This window comes from Phymastichus coffea, unplaced genomic scaffold (assembly GCF_024137745.1).
Source record: "Phymastichus coffea isolate CEN01 unplaced genomic scaffold, Cenicafe_Pcof_1.1 PCOF00001, whole genome shotgun sequence".
Lineage (NCBI taxonomy): Eukaryota > Metazoa > Arthropoda > Insecta > Hymenoptera > Eulophidae > Phymastichus > Phymastichus coffea.
In genome coordinates, this window is record NW_026706812.1 from 8,045,846 (window position 1) to 8,067,923 (window position 22,078).

The 22,078-nt window shown below is 37.1% G+C and overlaps 1 protein-coding gene across 5 annotated transcripts in view; it reads right to left on the reverse strand.

The window, feature by feature from the left end:
* Window positions 1-1,060: 1,060 nt before the first annotated feature.
* The window catches only part of LOC131670827 (importin-9), a 224,555-nt gene continuing 203,537 nt past the window's right edge, over window positions 1,061-22,078 (reverse strand). The window contains exons 10-12 of one of the 5 annotated variants that reach the window (XM_058946892.1): window positions 18,407-18,555; window positions 1,575-1,644; window positions 1,061-1,506 (exon numbers count right to left, since the gene is read on the reverse strand). In XM_058946892.1, the coding sequence (XP_058802875.1) occupies window positions 1,310-1,506; window positions 1,575-1,644; window positions 18,407-18,555 (416 nt within the window). In that variant the 3' untranslated portion in view covers window positions 1,061-1,309. Of the gene's footprint in view, window positions 1,507-1,574; window positions 1,645-18,403; window positions 18,556-22,078 lie in introns of all 5 variants that reach the window. The other 4 variants (XM_058946815.1, XM_058946973.1, XR_009302497.1 and 1 more) reach the window with 4 other exon arrangements.

A 22,078-nucleotide genomic window follows, 5' to 3' on the forward strand; every position in this document is an offset into this window, starting at 1 on the left:
CCGCTTCCTACGTTGCCTACGCGATCCGTGCTATATTACCGGCGCGTTCGAATTGAACGTAAACAATAACACGGTTCTCGGACAAAGGGAAGACAAAACAATACGATCGTTACGTATAAACCACTGATCACTTTATTTACTCAAAGTTAATATAAGGGGGGGTTAGCCGAGAGACTTTTGCACGCACTTCCGAATGACAATACGAACGGGGAGAAAGAGAGTGAAAATCGCGATCGCCGCGGACTAATCGCTCGCACGCTTTTTATAATTCGCCGCACACGCTGTGCGGGATCGCACGCTAATAACAATTAATATGGCTGGGCACCTACCGCGGAATTGATGGGGATACGGTGGCCAACCGTATCCGACGCACGCGTTTCGGATCTGCTGCCTCTGAGGTTGCTGATCTGCTGTTGTAGCTCTAGCGTGGAAGTAGGGAATGATGAGGTTGCTCCTGCAACTCCTGTATCCGGGCACGTTCAACAGTGCACACATAGGTCACTCCCCTCGCTCTACTCTCACTAATTATGCTGCACACCCTGGTTCTCACTCAAAAAGACGGTAAACGTTGAAACTCCAGATCGCTATGATGCAGCCGGACTGAGTGTCACAGTCATACTGGCTAGCAAACTCTCCCCTCCCGGTCATTGCCCCTAACGCGCCCTCTCTCTCTCAAACCGATCACGGCTGTTACGCTCAGCCGCTCAGTAACCTACGCGAGTCAAAACGATTCTCGGCGATCGTTGCATGGTATAATAGATATAATAAAAAAAACAGTAGATATTGCTAATATTAGGAATTTTAATTTACTACCTTATGAGCTTAAGATATTAGAAAAGGAATAAAATATTTTTAAGAATGAACTGAAAAAGTAAATAGCAAAAAATATTTGGCAATATTGTAGAAAGTGATAAGACACATGTACATTGGATATTAATTGTATGCGTTATGTTGTGTTATTATGTTATTGTTATTATATGTTAATATTCAAGTATTTTTTTTTCTTAAATTGTTAGAGTTTATTATTATCACTAAATAAATAAATAAATAAAATGCTTAAACAATGGAACTTTATGTCGTAATACACTTAAAAATCATTTTTTGCTCACAACCAATGGATACTCGATTAACTTGGCTTATTCCTTTATGAAAACGGATATAGTCCGTAATAGATCATCGAGAAATTGAAATCGAAACATATTTAGTAAATAATGAATAATCAACGATTAAAAAATAAGAGTTCATTAATAAAATTCTGTTATTTTATCATGATTCTATCTCTAGAATCATTAATTTGACAGCTAGATGATCAAAATATATTTATATAATTCAAAACTTTCCTTTCTAATATAGTAAGATGTTGAGCAAATAAAGGAAATCCATGATGCGAAGAGAAGTTCAGCAAAAAATCGCGTAAGTACTGACCAAGATTTAAAAGATATATTGAATCTTGCATAATATCTGGATCTTTTTCTTCTTCGATGTCATCATTGAATGTTTCCATCACTAAAAATAGATATACTGAACAATCTACTTAATAATTTATCATTTTTCAACACTTTTTATATACTTACAGAATGCATTTAAATCAGTTCCCGGATCAATCACTAAATTATCATCGTAATCTTCTTCATTATCAGATTCCTACAACAGTTATATTAATTAGAAATAAATTGAAAATTTCGTTACAGATATATTTGATCATACATTGTGACGGTAAACGTCCTACTAGCGCTATCACCCCAACCATGCGGCTGCCTGCGAGGGCAGCACCTACTGGTTGGGGAAAATGGAATAAGGGAATTCATTACGAGACGGGACGGAACGCGTGCGAATATAAATGAACCAGTCGAGGATTAGTTATCCGAACGTTCAGCCGCTTAACAATAAGCCAGAGTTTTTCCGCCAAGAGTTTCCAAGGGAAGTAAGCAGTGAACCAGCCGATTTTCCGAACAATAGAAGTGATATCTCCGCGCTCGCGAGAACTGAGTGGGTGCGAGTGAGCGTAAGTGAGGAGTTTTGCCATCGAGGGCGAAAACCGCGAGCGAACTGCTTCCGACAAGGGACCGCCAACGAACCTCCTCCTCTATCGCTAATCATACGACCATTAATAATATAAGCTGGCCAGCTTAGTATCGCGACTTTTTGTATGACTGTGCGGAGTGAATTATTAATCTCTCGTACTCTATGAAAATCGGTAGCGTGCATGTATAGACTCTGCGAACAAAGAGCTACAGCCGCTCCGACATTGTATGTTATTGACGCGCGCGCTCTTCGTAAACATAAACACGCGGGCCAAGTTTATTGTAGTGAATAGGCAAATAAACTAACTCGCATGCGATTCAAATCATAATTTTACTGTTGTTATTTCTAACTAGTAACAAGTTGGTTGTCTGACTCTCGTCCCCTCCTGCTCTCCGACTATTAAATTTGAACATTTCGATATCACCGCGCGCATCTCGACACGCTTTCGCGCCGAACGAATAATCGGATTGAAACGGAGCAATCACCCCTTTACAACATATATATATATATATATATATATATATATATATATATATATATATATATATATATATATATATATGTATATATATAGGTAAGAACGATTTGGATGACTTTAAGGAAACAAGCCTATTTCAACGAGCTTTGTTGATTCCCAGGAGGTGGCTGGAATGCTCCAGCACAGAAAAACACCTTTTTATTTTAGATGACTTCGGATAAATGAACGGTCCCTACAACTTGTAACAGTAATACGGCCGTTTCCGCTAAGGGTACATCGCGGCCACTCGCACAAATTATTTTTAAAAGGGATTTAGGAGGCGCGAAAACTCCCATGATCAAATAGCGCATCGAGTTATAACGCGTCACTCGCGCGAATTGGTTTCAGGATAAAAAATGATATAGGCGAGAAACGATTGTGACAGTGACTTAATAAAGGTCTTTACTCAATAAACATAACAAATAAAATCAACTGATGAAAGATTACAAATCAAATTGGTGATCTAGATGCCGGCTCTCCTATCCGCAATAAAACAAATTCGCGCTCGCGAGAGCGAATTAGTGATAAGGGCTGTCACCCAATTCGCCTATTCTGCCCTTACAGCTAACTTGACATAAATAACCACACCCGTACAAACGAATCTGCAATCGCGCCCTATGGTGTAGCGAGCAGATTTGCAACGCTACCCATGATAAGTTGATGCCCGAAGCATGCGAAAGAGAGCGAGGCAGAGAGAGACAGAGAGAGAGACAGAGAGAGTGACAGAGAGAGAGAGAGAGAGAGAGAGAGAGAGAGAGAAACGCGGCACCGATTCCATCCGCTGGTTTTCCTTTCCGTCGTTACCTTTACGTCGCTGATGGTCCGGTTATTGCTGTCGTTGTGGGTGCGATTGTTGCTCGTTATCGCTTGTTGACAAACCCTAACCGCCAAACGCTGTCGCTCTCCACAGCTTGCAGCAGTGGCCGCTCACGCGCGCACCCCCGATACTTTGCCGGATTCCCACATGCACCGGTGCCGGCCGAAACTTCAAGAAGAGGCGAGGTCTGATCCAGCCAACAATACCAAAATTACTTAATGCACCGGGTTTGTCTCCGTAATTCTCATCGGCGATGTCGCAATGAAAGTTTTCGATAAAACGATAAAAAAAAAGCGTACATGACGGCCTACTGCTATTGCTTAGCGAATACTATCTGAACAATAGATACAAGGGTACGCGCGCAACTCTCAATTACTTCTACTATTTTTGTCTCTTTTTTCAGTCTTCCATCTCTCTCTTTCTTTTCACTCTTCTCCTTCGCCGCATACACCCTCCTCTGTCACTCGTCCTCGCGCCACACCTCGACAAAATAAAAATAAGTATGAGTGTGCTCTATACGAAGACTCTCGTAGTTTGGCGCGGCGCGCGGACATTGGCGAGCGCCCGTCGGGAGAATGCCGAATATGCCGCGATTCTCCGCCACAAACTTTACTGTTTCAGAAATAAGCCAGTTCAGACCACTTCATAAAATGAAGTATATCAAAATATCGTAATGAAACGTTCATTTCATTATTGCTATAGCTTATTGCAGTATGAACAAAATAAAAAAATATCATTAAAAACACTGTATAATATTTACAATATTGTAATAAGATCCCGTAAATAATAAACACAAATTATATAAAAGAACTTTAACTGAACAAATCAATATATAAAATAATTTTAATGGTTAAATCAGTTTACTCAATCAATTTGCAAGACTGACTAAAAAGAATAACGATATGTTACTAGGCGTTGTCCTTGGTAACAAACTAAACAATGTTGAGAAGAACGATGAAATCTATATTCTACAATATATTACTTTATTTAATCATAAAAACAAATAGGAAAGTGAATTTACATAAAATGTTTATCACTGAAAACGTCAGAGTGTATCAGTGACGTTATTATACGGAATCTTTTTCTGGCGGTGGTCGCTGACGGACATGATGGTATTACTCCAGTGAACAGATAAGAAAACTTATTTCCAGGATTGGTGTGACAAAGAGCTTATACATTGAACTAATAAAACGAACGAAAATCTACACAATTCGAATATTACTAAAGTCGGTTGAAAGGGTCAGTGTCACTAATATACTGAATCTTTGTCCGATGTTGGATGCTAATGTACATAACGGTATTGTTTCAGCTTAATAGTTACAATTAGACCAAATAAGTGTAAATCGTATTTTAAATAACAATTTGTCAAAGAGTTTATACTTCAGTGTAAAAAATAGAAACGGGAATTCACATAATTCACATATCACTATAGATGTCAGAGTGTTGTCAGTATCACTTTTTTCTAGCAGTGGTTGCTAGCGTGGATCATTGTATTCCTTCAGTCAACGAGTAACAGTCCTTGTAAAGAGATGGAAATTATATACGGAATCTCTTTTTGGCATTAGTAGCTGACGTACATCATGGTAATGTACCAGTCAACGAATCGAAAATTTTATTTTCAGGAGTGATGTGACAAAGAGTTTATACGTTAACGTAATAAATAAAAATGAGAATTTACATAATTCGATTATTACTGATGGAGTTAGAGTGTGTCATTACCACTAATGTATGGAATCTTTATTCCGACTACCGCATAAACTACGAAATATAGCCATTAAAAATATTAAATTTGAATATATAAAATAAAAGAAGAAATCGCTTTTAATGCTCTAACATCGGTATTAAGAAAGAATAAAAAATGATTATTGACTTATATTTGATATCCAGCATAATTATAATATGTGGTACGACAGATAAACGAAAATATTATCACGTGGCCGAACTTAAACCGGAATTTTGAGAGCTGAAAATGCACTTGTATTTGGAGAAACTGTAGAAGAAATTAATAAGAGATTTTATGAAGTACGTAAAAATTTAAAGAAAGCGGTCGAAAGGTTTAAAACTTGAACCCTAAAAATGTGATTTTTCATGAAGCCTATCAAATCAGATAAAGAGAAAGTAGAACTCTCGAGGCTTTTTCTGCATCAAAAGTCGTAAAAAAATGAGAGAATTTCTGCACCAAAGGTCGTAAAAAAAGTTAGAGAATCTATAAAAAGTCGTCCAAAGCGAGTTCTTGCGCGCCCACGTACGCACAAACGCCTCCACTTACCCATATCCGTCCACCCATCCATACACACACACACACACACACACACACACATCTCAACACATCAACATGTGCAATTGGCAATAACGTGTATTGAGTTCGTTCAAACTCATAGTTGTGACGTTGTTTATTCTACATTGAAATGCATGAAAGTTTATATGAAATGAACGTAATCATTCGTATGCGAGGCATGAGTTACGCTCTTACACCTTGAATGAAAATAAGTTTGACATAAATAGTGAATATTAATAGTTAATTTTGATAGTAAGGATGGTTAATTAGTAATTTGTTGTTAATCAGAATACGTGTGGAATATATACTGTGTGATATATCGCTTCACTTACGTACCTGTGAATCAGTATACTTTTAATAAAAGTCTCACTCTGACGCAAAGAAGGACATGAAACAAGGTCACGAGATCTATTGAATGTATACCGTTCACATTCATCTCTCATTACATATCTGCGGAGCTCTGTGAGAATTTTTTGTATTGCACATAAACAGACTTCTACAAGGCTCCAAGTAGTAGAAGTATTCCTTTCAAGGATTTTTTTATGGAGTCAGAGAGATCGTTCTTTCTGAGCTACTTAGGGTGGTAGAAAAGTTTTGACGTTGCAGATTGATTAGAAAATTGGCACCTGCGTCTATAGCTATGACTGTGCACTAAAACGTTACGCTAATGAGGCGGAACGTCAAATTGTTACCCATAATAGAACGAGTAATTTGGAATGCGTAGTCTGTGGTCTTATTCAGAAAGCGGAAGCTCTGTTAATATTTGTTTTATTAATAGTTGATAGAGTGAGATTATTCCTGGTTGGTTTTATTGATTGCTTGTAGTCAAATTAAAGTTGATCACTACTTTTCATCACAGTGAAAGTAGCTAGTATTGTTCAGTAATTAAAAGTTATTCGTATCATCGCTATTTGAGATTTTTAATAATTTATGTTATACTTTTTACATGTGCGATAGCGCAGTTCTACGTGCACTGTCGCATATAATACATTAGTGCTTTGGAATAAGGTGTAGAACAGTGTAAATAATGGTTTAAGGCAGTGCCGGTCAATTGCTTATACAAAAATGAAATTTATAAAAATTTCTAAATCTTATATCTATGTAAGAGAAAAAAGAATGTACCTAAACCAGCCTCAATACGTTTGAAAGGTATCTTCAAGATCTTTAAAATGATATTTATATCTAATATAATTGATGTTCCTTAAATTTTTTATAACAATAATTCAACTCTGAAAATTCAAATACCTTTTACCCAATTATGACTCCTATCTGTATTACAAAAAAAATTGCACAAAAATTTGAAGTACACTATTTTGCAACTTTTTGCAAGCTTTATCAGAAACACTTATAAGAAATTTTTATTTCTGAATTACATTGTGTGGAATACAATTTTTAACAAAATGTGATCATTTTCATCAATTTGGAATCCTTTAGTAAATAAAACGAGAGATAGAAAAATATTTATCTGAAAAAAAGTGTTTTCTAGTTTCTAGAAATTCTAGAATACAACAGAATTTTTTCAGATATTCTTTTTAAACAAATTTCTACTAACCTTTTTCTATTTTTTATTTGGTACATACGAAATTTACTCATAAATGTCTACCAACACACTATAAAAGGTTTATTGATAAACAATTATTTAATTTTTATATTGTAATTGAATAAGATGTTCGGTGGGCTACGTGGTGTATAGGTTTGCGGGCGAGCTTCTTCGCATGCGCAAGAATAAGCGGGAGATGCGCGAGCGTTGCCGTGACGTCACGCAATGGCGTTAATTTAGCAGCGCTCTGTGCGCTTATCAAGGATTGCCCCTACGGGTAACCACAAATGTTTACTCTGCGTCGAATCTCACACCGAGACCTTACCTTGGTCGTGAGCCTTTGCTTCCGGGCGAAGTCCCCGTTGAATACTACTGTTGTTTTTATTAGATAGCTTCAGCCTCGTTCGGAAGTATGAGGGTATTCAAAAGGTAAGATGACTTTTCAATTTTTGCGGGCTACCTACATTCAAATTTTAAATTGTTGTTGTTTTTGTATTGGTACACTCACCACAATAATATATTCATAGTTTTTCTGGAAGAGGCGTCAGAGGTTAGAAGTATTAGGTGTGCTCGGCCATTTTTTCTATCGAAAGGAATGGAGCAAAGAGTTTGCATTGAATTTTGTATGAAAAATGGAATGCAGTACTCTAGAGCTCTTGAAATGTTGACAATTGCACACGGTGAGTCTACTCTGAGTAAGAAAAATGTGTATAAGTGGTATAAGCTGTTCCAAGAAGGCCGAGAGAATGTCGTCGACGAATGTCACCCTGGACGTCCCAGCATATCAACAACAGATAAAAACGTTGAAGCAGTGAAGAAATTGTGTTAAAAATCGTTGAATGACCATCAGAGAATTTGCAGAAGCTGTTAGCATATCGGTTGGCTCATTCCATGATATTCTTTCGAATGTTTTGAGCATGAGACGTATGTCAGCGAAATTCGTTTTAAAATTGCTTAATTTTGAAAAAAAGAACCGTCGTATAGTCATAGTTCATACGAGAGGTAATACACAAAAAACATCCGGAACTTTAGAAAAACAATTCGTGGATTTTGCTTCACGAAAATGCACCTGCTCAGTCATCGTTGCTCATGAGAAATTTTTGGCAAAACCAACACCACAGTCATGCTTCAGCCTCCATATTCACCGGATTTGGCTCCTAGCGATTTTGTTCTTTTCCTAAAATTTAAAAACCCATGAAAGAAGATCTATTTTTATCGATTGAGGAGATAAAAACTGCATCGCTGAAAGGTCTCAAGTCTATACCTCAAAAAGATTATCAAAAGTGCTTCGATGATTGGAAAAAACGCTGGAACAAGTGTATTATATCTAACAGGGATTACTTTGAAGGAGACAACATAAATATTGACCAATAAATTAATATTTTTCGAGAAAACATAAAGTCTCCTTACTTTCGCTAGTTAAAAATGGGCGTGCAAGCACGAAGGTGTATGACGGTAGCGAATATGCAAATGTACGAATGGGCGCTTCTGAAGGCTTAATCAATAATTACATTAGGTTATTTTTAATGACCACGATGGTATCTTTTATTAATCCACGGTTCAATTATAAAACGAGGCCTGTGCAAAGGTAATTATTTTTAATACGTGGCAGATGTAGGCGCCACCATCTTGTCCGCTACCATGCACTTGTAATGATCGTTTGCTTAAAAATGTTCCACGGTACGCGCAGAATCATCACGTCGCGGTTTTACAGCTCAAGTGAGATCGGCCGGCGATTTATCTCAGATTATGCGAGTATATTACGCGGAGTTGGTTGAATTACCTCGTGAGATCTGCTAACCTTTACGACGCTATTCTTCGATCACGGGAGAAGTCAGCTGTTCGAGGTTGATGGTCCGTTGAATTTCTCTCTTCCAAGATGCCTTTTCCAGACTCGTATCGAAGAAATAGCTCACACAATTTCAGAGTTCGTCTCGCGTTCAGGTTTAAATAAGGTGGGGTCCGGGCAAAACATGTGCATATCGTAGAGTAGTCTCTCGTCAACTGACTTTTTCTATCTTTCTCTCTCTCTTCATACGTGGCACGCGTCCTCCCTTTATGGCCGGCAGGTACTGCCCCCGCGGGCAGTCCCCCTGACGTGACGAGTGCGCGAATAGAACATTCATCGTTACAATATAATATTATTATTTAAACATTAATAATGTGTTATCACATTCCATACACAGACAACATTGTATTTTTTACATATTTTCTACAGTTTTTATATTGTAATAATTATCACAATAATTATTTTCAAATGAAAACACAATAATTATTTCGTACAAAATTATTTTTTAATAAAAATTATAAAATCAAAAAATGGATAAAAGAAAATCCATAAAATACATAAAATGCAACAGCAACAATAAAATAAAATGTAAAGATATTATGCAACAAATAAATAATTCCTATGAGAATTCGTTTCCTACACTGGAAGTCCGTAAGGATGCGAATAACCACACAAAATTATTATTAGACATAAGAACATACATATGTGCGAATAAAAACTGTAATTTGTACTACAAAAGATCCCATACAAGACTGACACAATTCAATTATACAAAAATGTTAAATAAATCTACAGAGGATAAAAATAAAATAATCAAGTTAGTAAACGATTTTCTTAAACATTTCAATATAAAACCATGTAACAAAGATATCAAAAGTATACAATTAGTGAAAACTTCGCTTCCAGATCTGAAGCCGAAACTAAACAACAAAACCCGTATTGAAAAAAATTTTAATGAAATATATAAAATAGCAGAAAAAAAAATTGCAAGGCACGTATGAAGAAACTAATACCGGTCCCGGAAAAACCTTTACAGAATCCAAACTGTTTTAGAATTTAGTTTACAGGAATATCAACTACTTGAGAAATAATAAAGCTCTACTGTACTACGATAGAGGTACATAGAGAATATAAACTTTCATAAACTAAACATTGTTATTAGGATCCCAACCAAATTATTATCATATAGTTGTGGTTGACGACATTTTTTTTAGATTATCTTGTAAATGTACAACAATTATACAATACAAAAAACTGTTCACATATTACAGAAAAACTTGTCCAATAGAACATTCAGCAAGATTAAACAATATCGAAAAATTTATATACAGAAGAAACAAAAAAGCGATCAGAGGATTCTACAGAACGGTAAGACAAATGTTAAACAGAGTCTGGTAACATATAAACAATAAAAGCAATAAATAATGAACTGTTTACTGACGTAGCACAATGCTAAGGCAGCATAAGCAGTCATGACAATATTGTACAACTTAAGTTATATATTTAGTCTTTTAGTCTTGAGTTTAGTTTTAAGCTCGCACCGAACCAGCGAATAGGAATTGCATTCTCTGCTGCATTACATTTATTATGTAATGTAAGTATTATAATGAGCGCTATTACCACTCGTTATGTCTCTCTCTCCCTATGATAAGTCATGTACATCTATTATTATATACTACATTTAACAAATGAGCGCAGCTGATAATAGCATGAGAAGAGAGGTAGCCGATCAGAGTAAGTCGCGTGAGAGGGAGGAAGAGAAAAATAGCTAATAAATCGCGACGCACGTAAGGGCGTGCGCCGCTGGCTTGTTAGTCTCACCGTAGGTAACAAGAGAACAGATTTGACCACGCGATCAAGGAAGAAAAAGTAATCTGTCGCCTCATCGTAGCCATTCGTTACCTCCTGGATCACCTCGTGACTGGAACGGAGACTACACACGTGCGCGTGTGCTGGTGCTAGTGCACAATGAGTGTGCCATTTTCTTTTGTAACGCATAAGCGAGGGCTAAGAAGCTAAGTCGGCAACTGTAAGTACCTGCAATCTCTCTCTTTCTCTACCGGCTTGCTGTTTTCTCTATCTCTCTCTCTTCCGCACTACAACGCTACAGTTTGCGCTACTGCGAAGCGCCGCTTTATTTTCGTTATATACACTTGTGTACTGTTGTGGATTTTTCAACTATTACATTATTATATGATCTGTTTTATGATAATCGCGTGCTTCTTTTGAATCCTATTCTTTTCCGTTTCTCCGTCGCCTGTTGCCACTGTGCATTGCGTTCTTTTGCGTTTTCAACGCAGCTGAGCTGCACGACGCTCTTCGCGGACCTAGGGGCTGAACCGCTTCCATGACGGTATAGCTGTGCTGCCTGGACAACGCTTCTTAATTCATCAACCTAAAATTTTCCTCATTATTTTCTAATAACGGTGGCTGGAGAGCACGTCACATGCGCAGTTTCGTTATAGAAATTTGGCGCCCAACCATGTTCAAGAGGACAAAACTTGCGTTGTTAATTTGGAAAATATATTCGTACTCCAAAAGAAATTGTGAAAAACAAAGCGAGAATACGAAGTCTGTTCAAAAAGTATCGCGCGAATTTTGAATTTCTGCGGGCTACGTAAATTTGATTTTTGAATTTTGAACAAGCTATGTGGGCTTAGAAAGTGTCCTGCTTCAGCGACGAAGACAAAGCACTTTTCTATGCAAGTTGCGTTCCCACTCCTTCAGAGAGGAAATTGTTTGTGACCGAAAGAGAATGTTTAGCTGTGATTTGGGTCTATCGAGAAGTTTCGTCCCTCCATTGAGGGATACCATTTCACAGTGGTCACTGGCCATCACAGCCTCGTTTGGCTGCGTAATCTGCAGTATCCGAATAGGAAGCTAGGGGGCTGGTCCCTTAGGCTACAGTCTGACGATATAGTTCATCAAAGGGGAAAGGATAATATTGTGGATGATGCTCTCTCTCGCATCTACAAAACTAAGGAGGACCAAGAAAGCGCCGTCATCTCCTTAGCGGTCAACAGTACTACCCGGGACCAATGGTACCTGAAGAAAGCCCGGCAAGTATCCAAGTCGTACTTCTATTAGAAGCTCGTACGTGGATGACTATGTAGCTATTGGCCAAACCCAGTGAAATACGATCTCCTAGGCTATGACGATGATGCTTAGGAGCTCGTTATTCCACTCGAACAGCGTGCACAGGTACTAGCTGAGTGCCACGAGGAACCGACTGCCGATCACCTTGGCTGGCTTAAGACGCATGAGCAAGCGACGCTTCGCTATTTTTGGCCAGACATCTATAAAGACGTAGCCCACGACATGTGCAATTGTTCCATTTGCCAACAAGTGAAGTGGAGCAGCAAGCCCCAGCCGGACTTATGGGCAGACATAACTTTTCCTATCCCTGGGAGGTAATGGCCAGAGATACCATAGGTCCGTTTCCCAGGTCGTCACAAGAATACGAGCATCTGCTGATCTTTGAATTTAACTTTCGCCTTCCACCGCGAATGTTCTCTCAGAGTGCATTTCCAATTGGGATCCACTATGATCTGTATTATATGTATTATGAATTCCAATTTCTTGAATAGCTTTCTTCGCATTAGTAACAAATATAAGAGTTTATTTCTCTAATTCTGTACTACTTTTGAAAGTTTTTCGGGTAACCAATTTGTTAATTTTTCTAGATACAAATCTATAAGCAATTTTAATTTTTAATAACCAGTGTTTTGAAGTTTTGAATATAAAATCTTCAAACTCTAGAATCTTTTTTGCGTGTAACACAAATTTTTTCATGCACAATAAGGCCAGTGTCAACAGCAGAATAAAGTAATTCGTAATCACACATTCGAGCAATTTTGTTCTCTGCATATACTACATGGATGGGTCAGTATGTCCTTAGAAAATCTAAAAGATGGCGCTCAAAGCATCCTAACTTATGTTGCACCAGCAAGTGTCACGATTAAATAGAGTGCTGCCGAAGTTTCAGCCAGATTCATCGAGTAGTTCGTTTTTTGTCGATCAAAGTGAACAACTTTTGTTTCTTGTTAACAATAGAAAAAAGTGAAATCCGAGCGGTGATAAAACATTTCTATTTAAAAGGACTTACATCGAAATAAATCAAAGCTGAGTTAGATACAGTTCATGGTGTATTTGCCCGTGTGTTTGCAACTGTTTAAATTGGCAAATGAATTTAATCGTGGCCGTAGATTGACTGCAAATGAACATTGTTCAGGCCGTCCTATAGACGTGAGTATTCCGGAAATGATCAATAAAATCCACGACATAGTATTGAGTGACAGCAGAATAGAATTGCGCGAAATAGTTGAAGCTACAGGGGTTGGCTTTCAAAAGATACAGTCATTTCGATTTTGCATGAGAAATTGAACATGAAAAAAATTTTGGCAAGATGGGTGCCGCGATTGCTCTCAGTCGAGAACAGACGCAGTCGAGTGGTGGCTGCTGAAGACCTCTTGGCGCACATCCACCGTCATCCCGACGACTTTCTGCATCGATTTATAACTGTAGACGAAACATGGATACACCACTACATTCCTGAGACGAAAAAACAGTCAAAGCAGAGTATCGTGAAAGGTCAACCAGCTGTAAACAAGGCAAAGATAGTGAAATCGGCCGGTAAGGTTATGGCCACTGTTTTTTGGAATGCACGTGGAATTATCTTCGTCAGTTATTTAGAAAAAGGACAAACAATCACCGGAGAGTATTATGCGTTGTTGTTGGGCTGATTAAGCGAGAAAATAAAGGAAAAACCTCCTCATTTGAACAACAAAAATTCTGTTTCATCAAAACAATGCACGAGTGCACACCTGTTTAGTTTCAATGGTTAAAATTAAGGAATGGAAGTTCGAATTAGTAGACCATCTATCGTTTTCACCAGATTGGGCCCCTAGTTTTTTTTATTTCCAAACTTAAAAAAGTGCCTTCCCGAATAAAGATTCATCTCGAACGAGAAGATCATAACACAAACAAATGGCTATTTTGAGGAATTCCCAAAATTATTTTTTTCTGATGGCTTAAAAAAATTTGAAGAACGCCTGAAAAAGTGTATCGAGCTAAAAGGCGATTATTTTACAAAATAAAAAAAATTGTTTTTCTATCTTTTTCCAAGGACTTATTGACCCATCCTCGTACCTTGGTTGACTGTGTGAGCCTAATGCCAAAATTGATTGATAAAAGATACCTTTTTATATATACTTTTCACACTCCTAAGACTCCAATTTTTTCTTTTCACATTCCGCCAATAATTCAGTGCTCTTTGTTTCTAATCAATGTCTTCAATTCATGTCAAATTTTCACCTATCAAAAATAGAAGTTACAACCCCCAAAAGTCAAACACATTAGAATTTGTTAGAATTTTTATAAGGATTATTACCCACTTGGTCTTATTAAAAAATATTGATTAGGAGAAAAGTTATTTTAAAAAAACTATTTTTGGGGGTGAACATTGAGTATGGATTTCACCCCTTAAATATGTTCTTCCGCCGATAACAAAAATATAAATATATTGTAGTTTTAATGTACAAGAACATATACAAGAATTACTAAAATTGGTAAGTTCGGGTTGGGGTACCTTCCTTCTTAGTAAACCGAGATAGTGTTATGTTGAATCTGGAGACGATGCGCCTCATTATGGAATATCCTTCCCTTAGGAACATAAAGAAGTTGACATGTTTCTTGAGTATGATGTCTTAGTGTCGGTGCTTCATCAATAACTTACCCTAGGTTATCGTGCCCTAGTCCGGTTGACGAGGAAAGACGTAACTTACCAGTAGGGTCAAGAGCAGGAACAGACGTTTTTGAAGACAAAGTACTTCATGATTCTACAGCCGCCGGATTCTTATGATGATTTCGTCCCTTAGACCGATGCAAGCGATATGAATCTGGGTGTTATTTTGATGCAGGTTGTTAACAGGTTAGAATGAGTGGTGGAGTTTGCGAGTCGCACTTTGACTAAGGCACACTCTGAGCGAAACTATTCGGTCACGGAGAGGGAGTACTTCGACATGGTTTGGGCCATTGAAAAGTACAAACAGTACTTGTCACGTTATGACTTTGAAGTGATAACCAACCACCGTTGCTAGAGATGGTTCCAGAGTATGAGGAATCCCACCAATCGCTTATCTCGATAGGTGCTCAGATTGTAAAGGTACGCATTTGATGATGTAGAGCATCTCAAGACATCTCTACACGACCTGATGTCTTGTCGCACGCATTTGAATAAGATGATTCCGAGATTAGCAACGCTGCTTGGGCTGAGGAAACAGTGAAATAATGATTCTCCAGCAAAAAACGGAAAAAAAATTGTGTAGTGCCAAATGAGATTAAGGGGTGATTTGATTATTCCCAAGTCTGTTCCTAAATTCAACCAGGTGAACTCTACAACCACAACTTGTGAATATACATTCGCTAGAATGCTCGCGTGAATTAAGGAGCAACAGCGATGGAGAATAGCGAACGTGAACAAGAAGGATTAGTCGAAAATTTGAAAACACGAGAAAACAAGGCACGTGAGCAGAGAAGAAGGAAAGTAGTATAGTCTGGGATAGTGTGAGAGTAAATCGTGATAGCTCGTTTTGTAAAAAAAAAAAAGAAAGAAAAGGTTCTTTCTCAGGGTAAATCATGTCCAATAAGAGCTCGACGCTCTGCCTTAGCGTGAATCAGCCGAAGGTCGCCCTGCAGCTTCTCGGCAGATTCCTATAATAATCGAAGCTACTTACTTAGCAACCCTGAATATCGGCATCATTGACTGCAACAGCAATATCCAGAAAAAATAGGCAAGTACCTGTGAACATACAGGGTGTCCAAAAAGTTCCGGGACACCCTAGTAAGTCCTGAGATATAACTATTCCCGAGGAGATTAAGGTCATTCCTGTAGTAACTTTGAACGAGGAATCCAGTGGTGACCTTGGTTTTGACCTTGAGCTTGACTTTCAAGGTCATTTCAAGGTCAACTTTTTATTCAAATGGGAACCCCTATTTATGACAACGGCAATCGAAAGAGCGGAAAATTTTACGTCCAAAACGGTATTTTTAAATTTTTTTTCATGTCCTTGAGAAGGTCGATTTAAGGTCAAATGCTTGAAAGACTGCCTAAAAGCGTTTTTTTAATTTTTAAGATATCGAAAAATGACCTCTACAAAATTTGTTCAGAACAGAGTGGGCCACTCAATGCATCAAAAACCTTTGACCTTTAACCTCATTTTGAAGGTCATTTCAAGGTCGAAGTGTTTTTTGTAATGGAAACCCCTATTTTTGACCCCGGATTCGCACATAGCGCGAAATCAGAAAGAAACATCCAAAACGCAGTGAGTGGAACAAACTTATCCGGCAAAAACACTATATTTATGTCTCTGCTTGATCCTCATTTAAAACAACTTGACTTTCAGCTTGGATAACCCGTTACTTTACTATTCAAACAATCAAAGGTGACCTTGAAATAACCTTAAAATGATCTTGAAGGTCAAAGATAAGTTACTGTAACATGCTCCCAGTAGAATTTAATCAATTTAGCCCGAAACATTTTGTAAATGTTTCGCGAATAATATTGGATCTAAATTTCACATGACCTTAGCGATGGATGTCGTGGATCAATCGAAACTCAACATAATACCTTATCCAAACGTCGGATTTCGCGCTATGTGCGAATCCGGGGTCAAAAAGAGGGGTTTCCATTACAAAAAACACTTCGAACTTGAAATGACCTTCAAAATAAGGTTAAAGGTCAAAGGTTTTGGGTGCATTGAGTGGCCCACTCTGTTCTGAACAAATTTAGTAGAGGTCATTTTTCGATATCTTAAAAATTAAAAAAACCCTTTTAGGCAGTTTTTCAAGCATATGACCTTAAATCGACCTTCTCGAGGCTAAGAAAAAAAATTTTTAAATACCGTTTTGGACGTAAAATTTCCCGCTCTTTCGATTGCCGTTGTCAAAAATAGGGATTCCCATTTGAAAAAAAAAAGTTGACCTTGAAATGACCTTGAAGGTCAAGCTCAAGGTCAAAACCAAGGTCACCACTGGATTTCTCGTTCAAAGTTACTACAGGAATGACCTTAATCTCCTCGGAAATAGTTATATCTCAGGACTTACTGGGTGTCCCGGAACTTTTTGGACACCCTGTATATAGCACCTACGCAACGATAAATATTTCGATGTGCGAACGACCGCTATTAGTCCATGTATAGTCACGTGTTTATGTATCTTTTCTCTCTCTCGTAATTCGTTGCGATAAACAAATACGCATTTGATAATGTTTTGCGCGCTTTTAAATCTCTCTGTCAACATTGCGTTTATTTCTTTTTTTGTCAATAGTCGACTGAATAAAACGACCAATCTAACATTTGGATTCTGATTACGCTTAAATCTAACCCCATCAACAACCTAATTCTCACACGCAACATACTCGTATCATCTTACTTTTGATTTCGTCAGTTTCTTGACGGTATTCGCGCCTCAATTACGTATACACATTTGCGCCGTTTTCAATTACGTATACACATTTGCGTGTAGACTAAGTTTGTCGCAGGAACGAATCAAGGTGTCAGTTAGCCTCGCACCATGAAACAAAATTTATAATTCTAGACGGCACTGAAAAAAGCAATACAAGCAATTGTTTATTAACTCGTTAGATTATATTTTTATAAATAAAATATTCCTTTTATAAAGCAAAATTTTCTCTTTTGACTTAGTGTTAATTTTTACTTCGTTCATCTGTATTTTATAGATTCATAATTATTTTATGCTTTTCTTTCTTTCAGCGTTTATGGGTATTTTGTTAACCAACATTTCATGGAATGCATACGTGTATATACCTCTGGCTTGCTTCTCAGAGAAAATACGAGGAGATTTATCTTGATCCAAATTAACCATATTAGCATTCTCCTTGTCTTATAGCATGATTAAGAATAATGTACATTTAAAAAGTGTTATAAAATATGCAATGTTAACGCAAACCTTATGTAGTTCATGTTCGTAACAAAAAGAAGTGCTGAATTAAAATCAAGTTCCGAATCGCATTCATCATCAAGTGCGGTATATTTCTTTTCGAAACATCAAGATGATTTAAACCCTGTGTATTCATAAAATTACAAAAAAAGATGTTTAATTTTTAAGTGTTTCATATTTTAAAAATTTTAGAATAAATTTGTTTAGTTTGAAACAAGAATTTTTCTATTATTTGAAAATGATATCCAAACATAACGTCTAACCGTCTTAATCTGTATGAATATAATTTTGTTTCTACTTTGTCTCGTTGTTAAGTATTGAATTAAATCCAACTTCTAAATTATTTTTCATAATATGCAAATTCTTTGCCGAATATAGATTTAAAATAAGAAAATGTCTAAGTCTTTTAAAATTTTTGACACTCATACAAATTTATCAAACACAATATTCATAAACGATAATAATAAAATATTTGTTACCACATTTTCTTGATCTGCAGAATGCAATTCCAAATAATAATTCAGCTCATATACAATAAGTTTGAATATTTTCACTAATACTGGAATTTTCGTCCATTGCATGGGAGATGATTGCGTTTTTTTTCTAGTTTTAACGCCACTTGGTTGGTTTTCTGTTTAAAAAAATATATACATATATACATATACATATATATTATAGAATATACAGGAATAACTCCTAAGATCAGAAATTTAATAAAATAAAATCATCAAATATCAGGAGTGAAAACATAAGAATTTTTTATATATTATAGAATATTCAATTATAAAATTACCACCCATACACTCGCTTGTATTTATACTAACATTTTTGATAATAAATGATAAAACCCCAATAAAGAGGATTAAATAGAATGAAGCGAACGTAATTGTTGAGTGCATATACAGTAAAATTTGACGTCAATAATACGATAGCTTTGACGAAATGACTAGTAGCAATGTAAGAGATAAAGAGAAACATCTATTATTGATATTCAGTTATCGATCTCATTTATGATACTATTACGTGGCACTTTAGGCTATTCTAAGTAAGATTGTTAAACAATTGATTTTTTCATGAGATCAAGTGCTGCTTATAATATTTTCACCGCGCAGATGATATCGTTAAATTAGGACTATTTGAACTAAGTCCAAGTTATTTTTAGGTGGGTTGGGTTTGTAACATTATCCTATACGACCTGTACAATACATGTGAAATAAAATAAAAATATACAAATAAATAGATTTTTAATTGTCTAATTTGATAATTTTATCAGCTTTCTGATCTATCTACGAGGTCTGTCCCAAATGCATCCGATCTACGTTCATATCTTCGCGTGGAAAGACTCAAATGACCTCTGGAAAGTACGAACGTCTCCAACAACTCCTAATTTTCTCGTCAGTAGCCCGAGATACAGATCTAGCCTTAGTTCCCGTGCAACGTGTATTTGCATAAAACTACTTTTTTGCGTTCGTCCCAATTTATTTATTGCTAAAAATGAACGAACCGAACAGCGAATTTGCAAAAAGTTTTGCTCTAACCTCAGTAAAAGTTGTATGGAAACTATTGAAATGTTGAAAAAGGCCTTCAAAGATAAGTGTATGGGTAAAACACAAATGAAAAAGTTGTATAGGCGGTTAGTGTATATGTTATAGTGGTATAGGTGGTTCGAAAATGGCTGCACATCTGTTGACAGTGATCTTCGTTCTGGTATGTTTTTTTTAATTATAAGAGCATTATGCACCACAAACTTTGTTCATAATGCTCTTATAATTAAATATACAGGGTGTCAATTAAGTCCCGGGACGCCTGAATATTTTCTGAAGTACTTCAGTTCTGAAAAAGGTCAAGGTCATTCCTTTAGTAACTTTCAACGCGGAATCCGATGGTGACCTTGGATTTGACCTTGAGATTGACCTTCAAGGTTATTTCAAGGTCAACTTTGTTATTTTAAATGGGAACCCCTATTTTTGACAACGGCAATCGAAAGAGCGGAAAATTTTACGTCCAAAACGGTATTTTTAAATTTTTTTTCATGGCCTTGAGAAGTTCGATTTAAGGTCAAATGCTTGAAAAACTGCCTATAAGCGTTTTTTTAATTTTTAAGATATCGAAAAATGACCTCTACAAAATTTGTTCAGAACAGAGTGGGCCACCGAATGCACCAAAAACCTTTGACCTTTAACCTCATTTTGAAGGTCATTTCAAGGTCGAAGTGTTTTTTGTAGTGGAAACCCCTATTTTTGACCCCGGATTCGCATATAGCGCGAAATCAGAAAGAAACATTCAAAACGCAGTGAGTGGAAAAAACTTATCCGGCAAAAAAACTGTACCTATGTCTCTGCTTGCTCCTCATTTAAAACAACTTGACTTTCGGTTTGGATAACTCGTTACTTTATTATTCAAACAATCAAAGGTCAAAGATAAGGTCACTGTAACATGCTCTCAGTAGAATTTAATAAATTTAGCCCGAAACATTTTGTAATTGTTTCGCGAATAATATTGGATCTAAATTTCACATGACCTTAGCGATGAACGTCGTGGATCAATCGAAACTCAACATAATACCTTATTCAAACGTCGGATTTCGCGCTATGTGCTAATCCGGGGTCAAAAAGAGGGGTTTCCATTACAAAAAACACTTCGACCTTGAAATGACCTTCAAAATGAGGTTAAAGGTCAAAGGTTTTTGGTGCATTGGGTGGCCCACTCTGTTCTGAACAAATTTTGTAGAGGTCATTTTTCGATATCTTAAAAATTAAAAAAACGCTTTTAGGCAGTTTTTGAAGCATTTGACCTTAAATCGACCTTCTCAAGGCCATGAAAAAAAATTTAAAAATACCGTTTTGGACGTAAAATTTTCCGCTCTTTCGATTGCCGTTGTCAAAAATAGGGGTTCCCATTTAAAAAAACAAAGTTGACCTTGAAATAACCTTGAAGGTCAATCTCAAGGTCAAATCCAAGGTACCATCGGATTCCGCGTTGAAAGTTACTAAAGGAATGACCTTGACCTTTTTCAGAACTGAAGTACTTCAGAAAATATTCAGGCGTCCCGGGACTTAATTGACACCCTGTATAGGTCAGGCAATTAACAAAGCGCCTATAGGTCAGACAATTAACAAAGAGTACTACGTTCAAGTTTTGAAAAGATTGTGCAATACATTCAGGAGAAAATGACAGCAATTTCGGGCAACCGGTGATTGGCTTCTCCATCACGATAATAATGCTGTAGCGCATTCATCAAATCTTATGCAGCAGTATTTATTGTTGCGCAGCTCCGCCAGCTTTCACGCAGTCCCGATATAGCTCCCTGCGACTTTTTGCTATTTTCTTGATAGAAAATGCCGCTTAAGGGACATCAATTCGACGATAAAGAGACTGTTGAAACTAATGCGACGAATTCACTAAAGGCGATATCGAAGTCTGATTTTCAAGAGTGTGTAATAAGTGGAAACAACGATATGAGCATCTTATTCTGTGACAAAATTCTCGCGCTGTTACCAATTCTTTTTGCGGGGTAAGTGAGGCACTTTCGCTCACGGCAATTGAGGGAGAAAAGAGAAGGAAGGTCATAAAATAAATTACTCGGTCTCAAATTCAGATTAAATTTACGGCTATTAATGACCAACAAATATTCACACTAAACATAAGCGCGCATGATACAATATAAAATTATTAATCAAGTAACTAAGAAATCGAACGAAAGAGCAACTTAGAATAATCACAAATAAATATTTCAGGTCTATTCTAACTAATAACGAATCGCACACTTATCCCATTACAAATTTACTTAAATTTTACGTAGAAACCTGTACCGGATGAATTACCCGGCACGTGAGCGCCTTGACAATTCGCCGGTCGCAACTAACACTAATACAAAATAAAACTAAGCGCGAACCTCTAGATAGCCGGCACGTGAATGCCTGGCTACCTTACTCAATGCGCACCGGTCGTCGCATCACCGGAGAGAGAGTGTAGAGAAAAAGAGAGATTCAGAAAAGAACAAAGAACCTTGACCTTGTTGAGTTGCTGCCTACTCGGTCGAGAGCTGCAATCAGTGAGGTTGCAATCCCGGAAGAGCTGCTGTAGTTGGCGGGGACGCTATCCAAGGAGAGCGGCTACCGCGGCGAGATCATTGTCCCGGCGAGCAGTAGAAG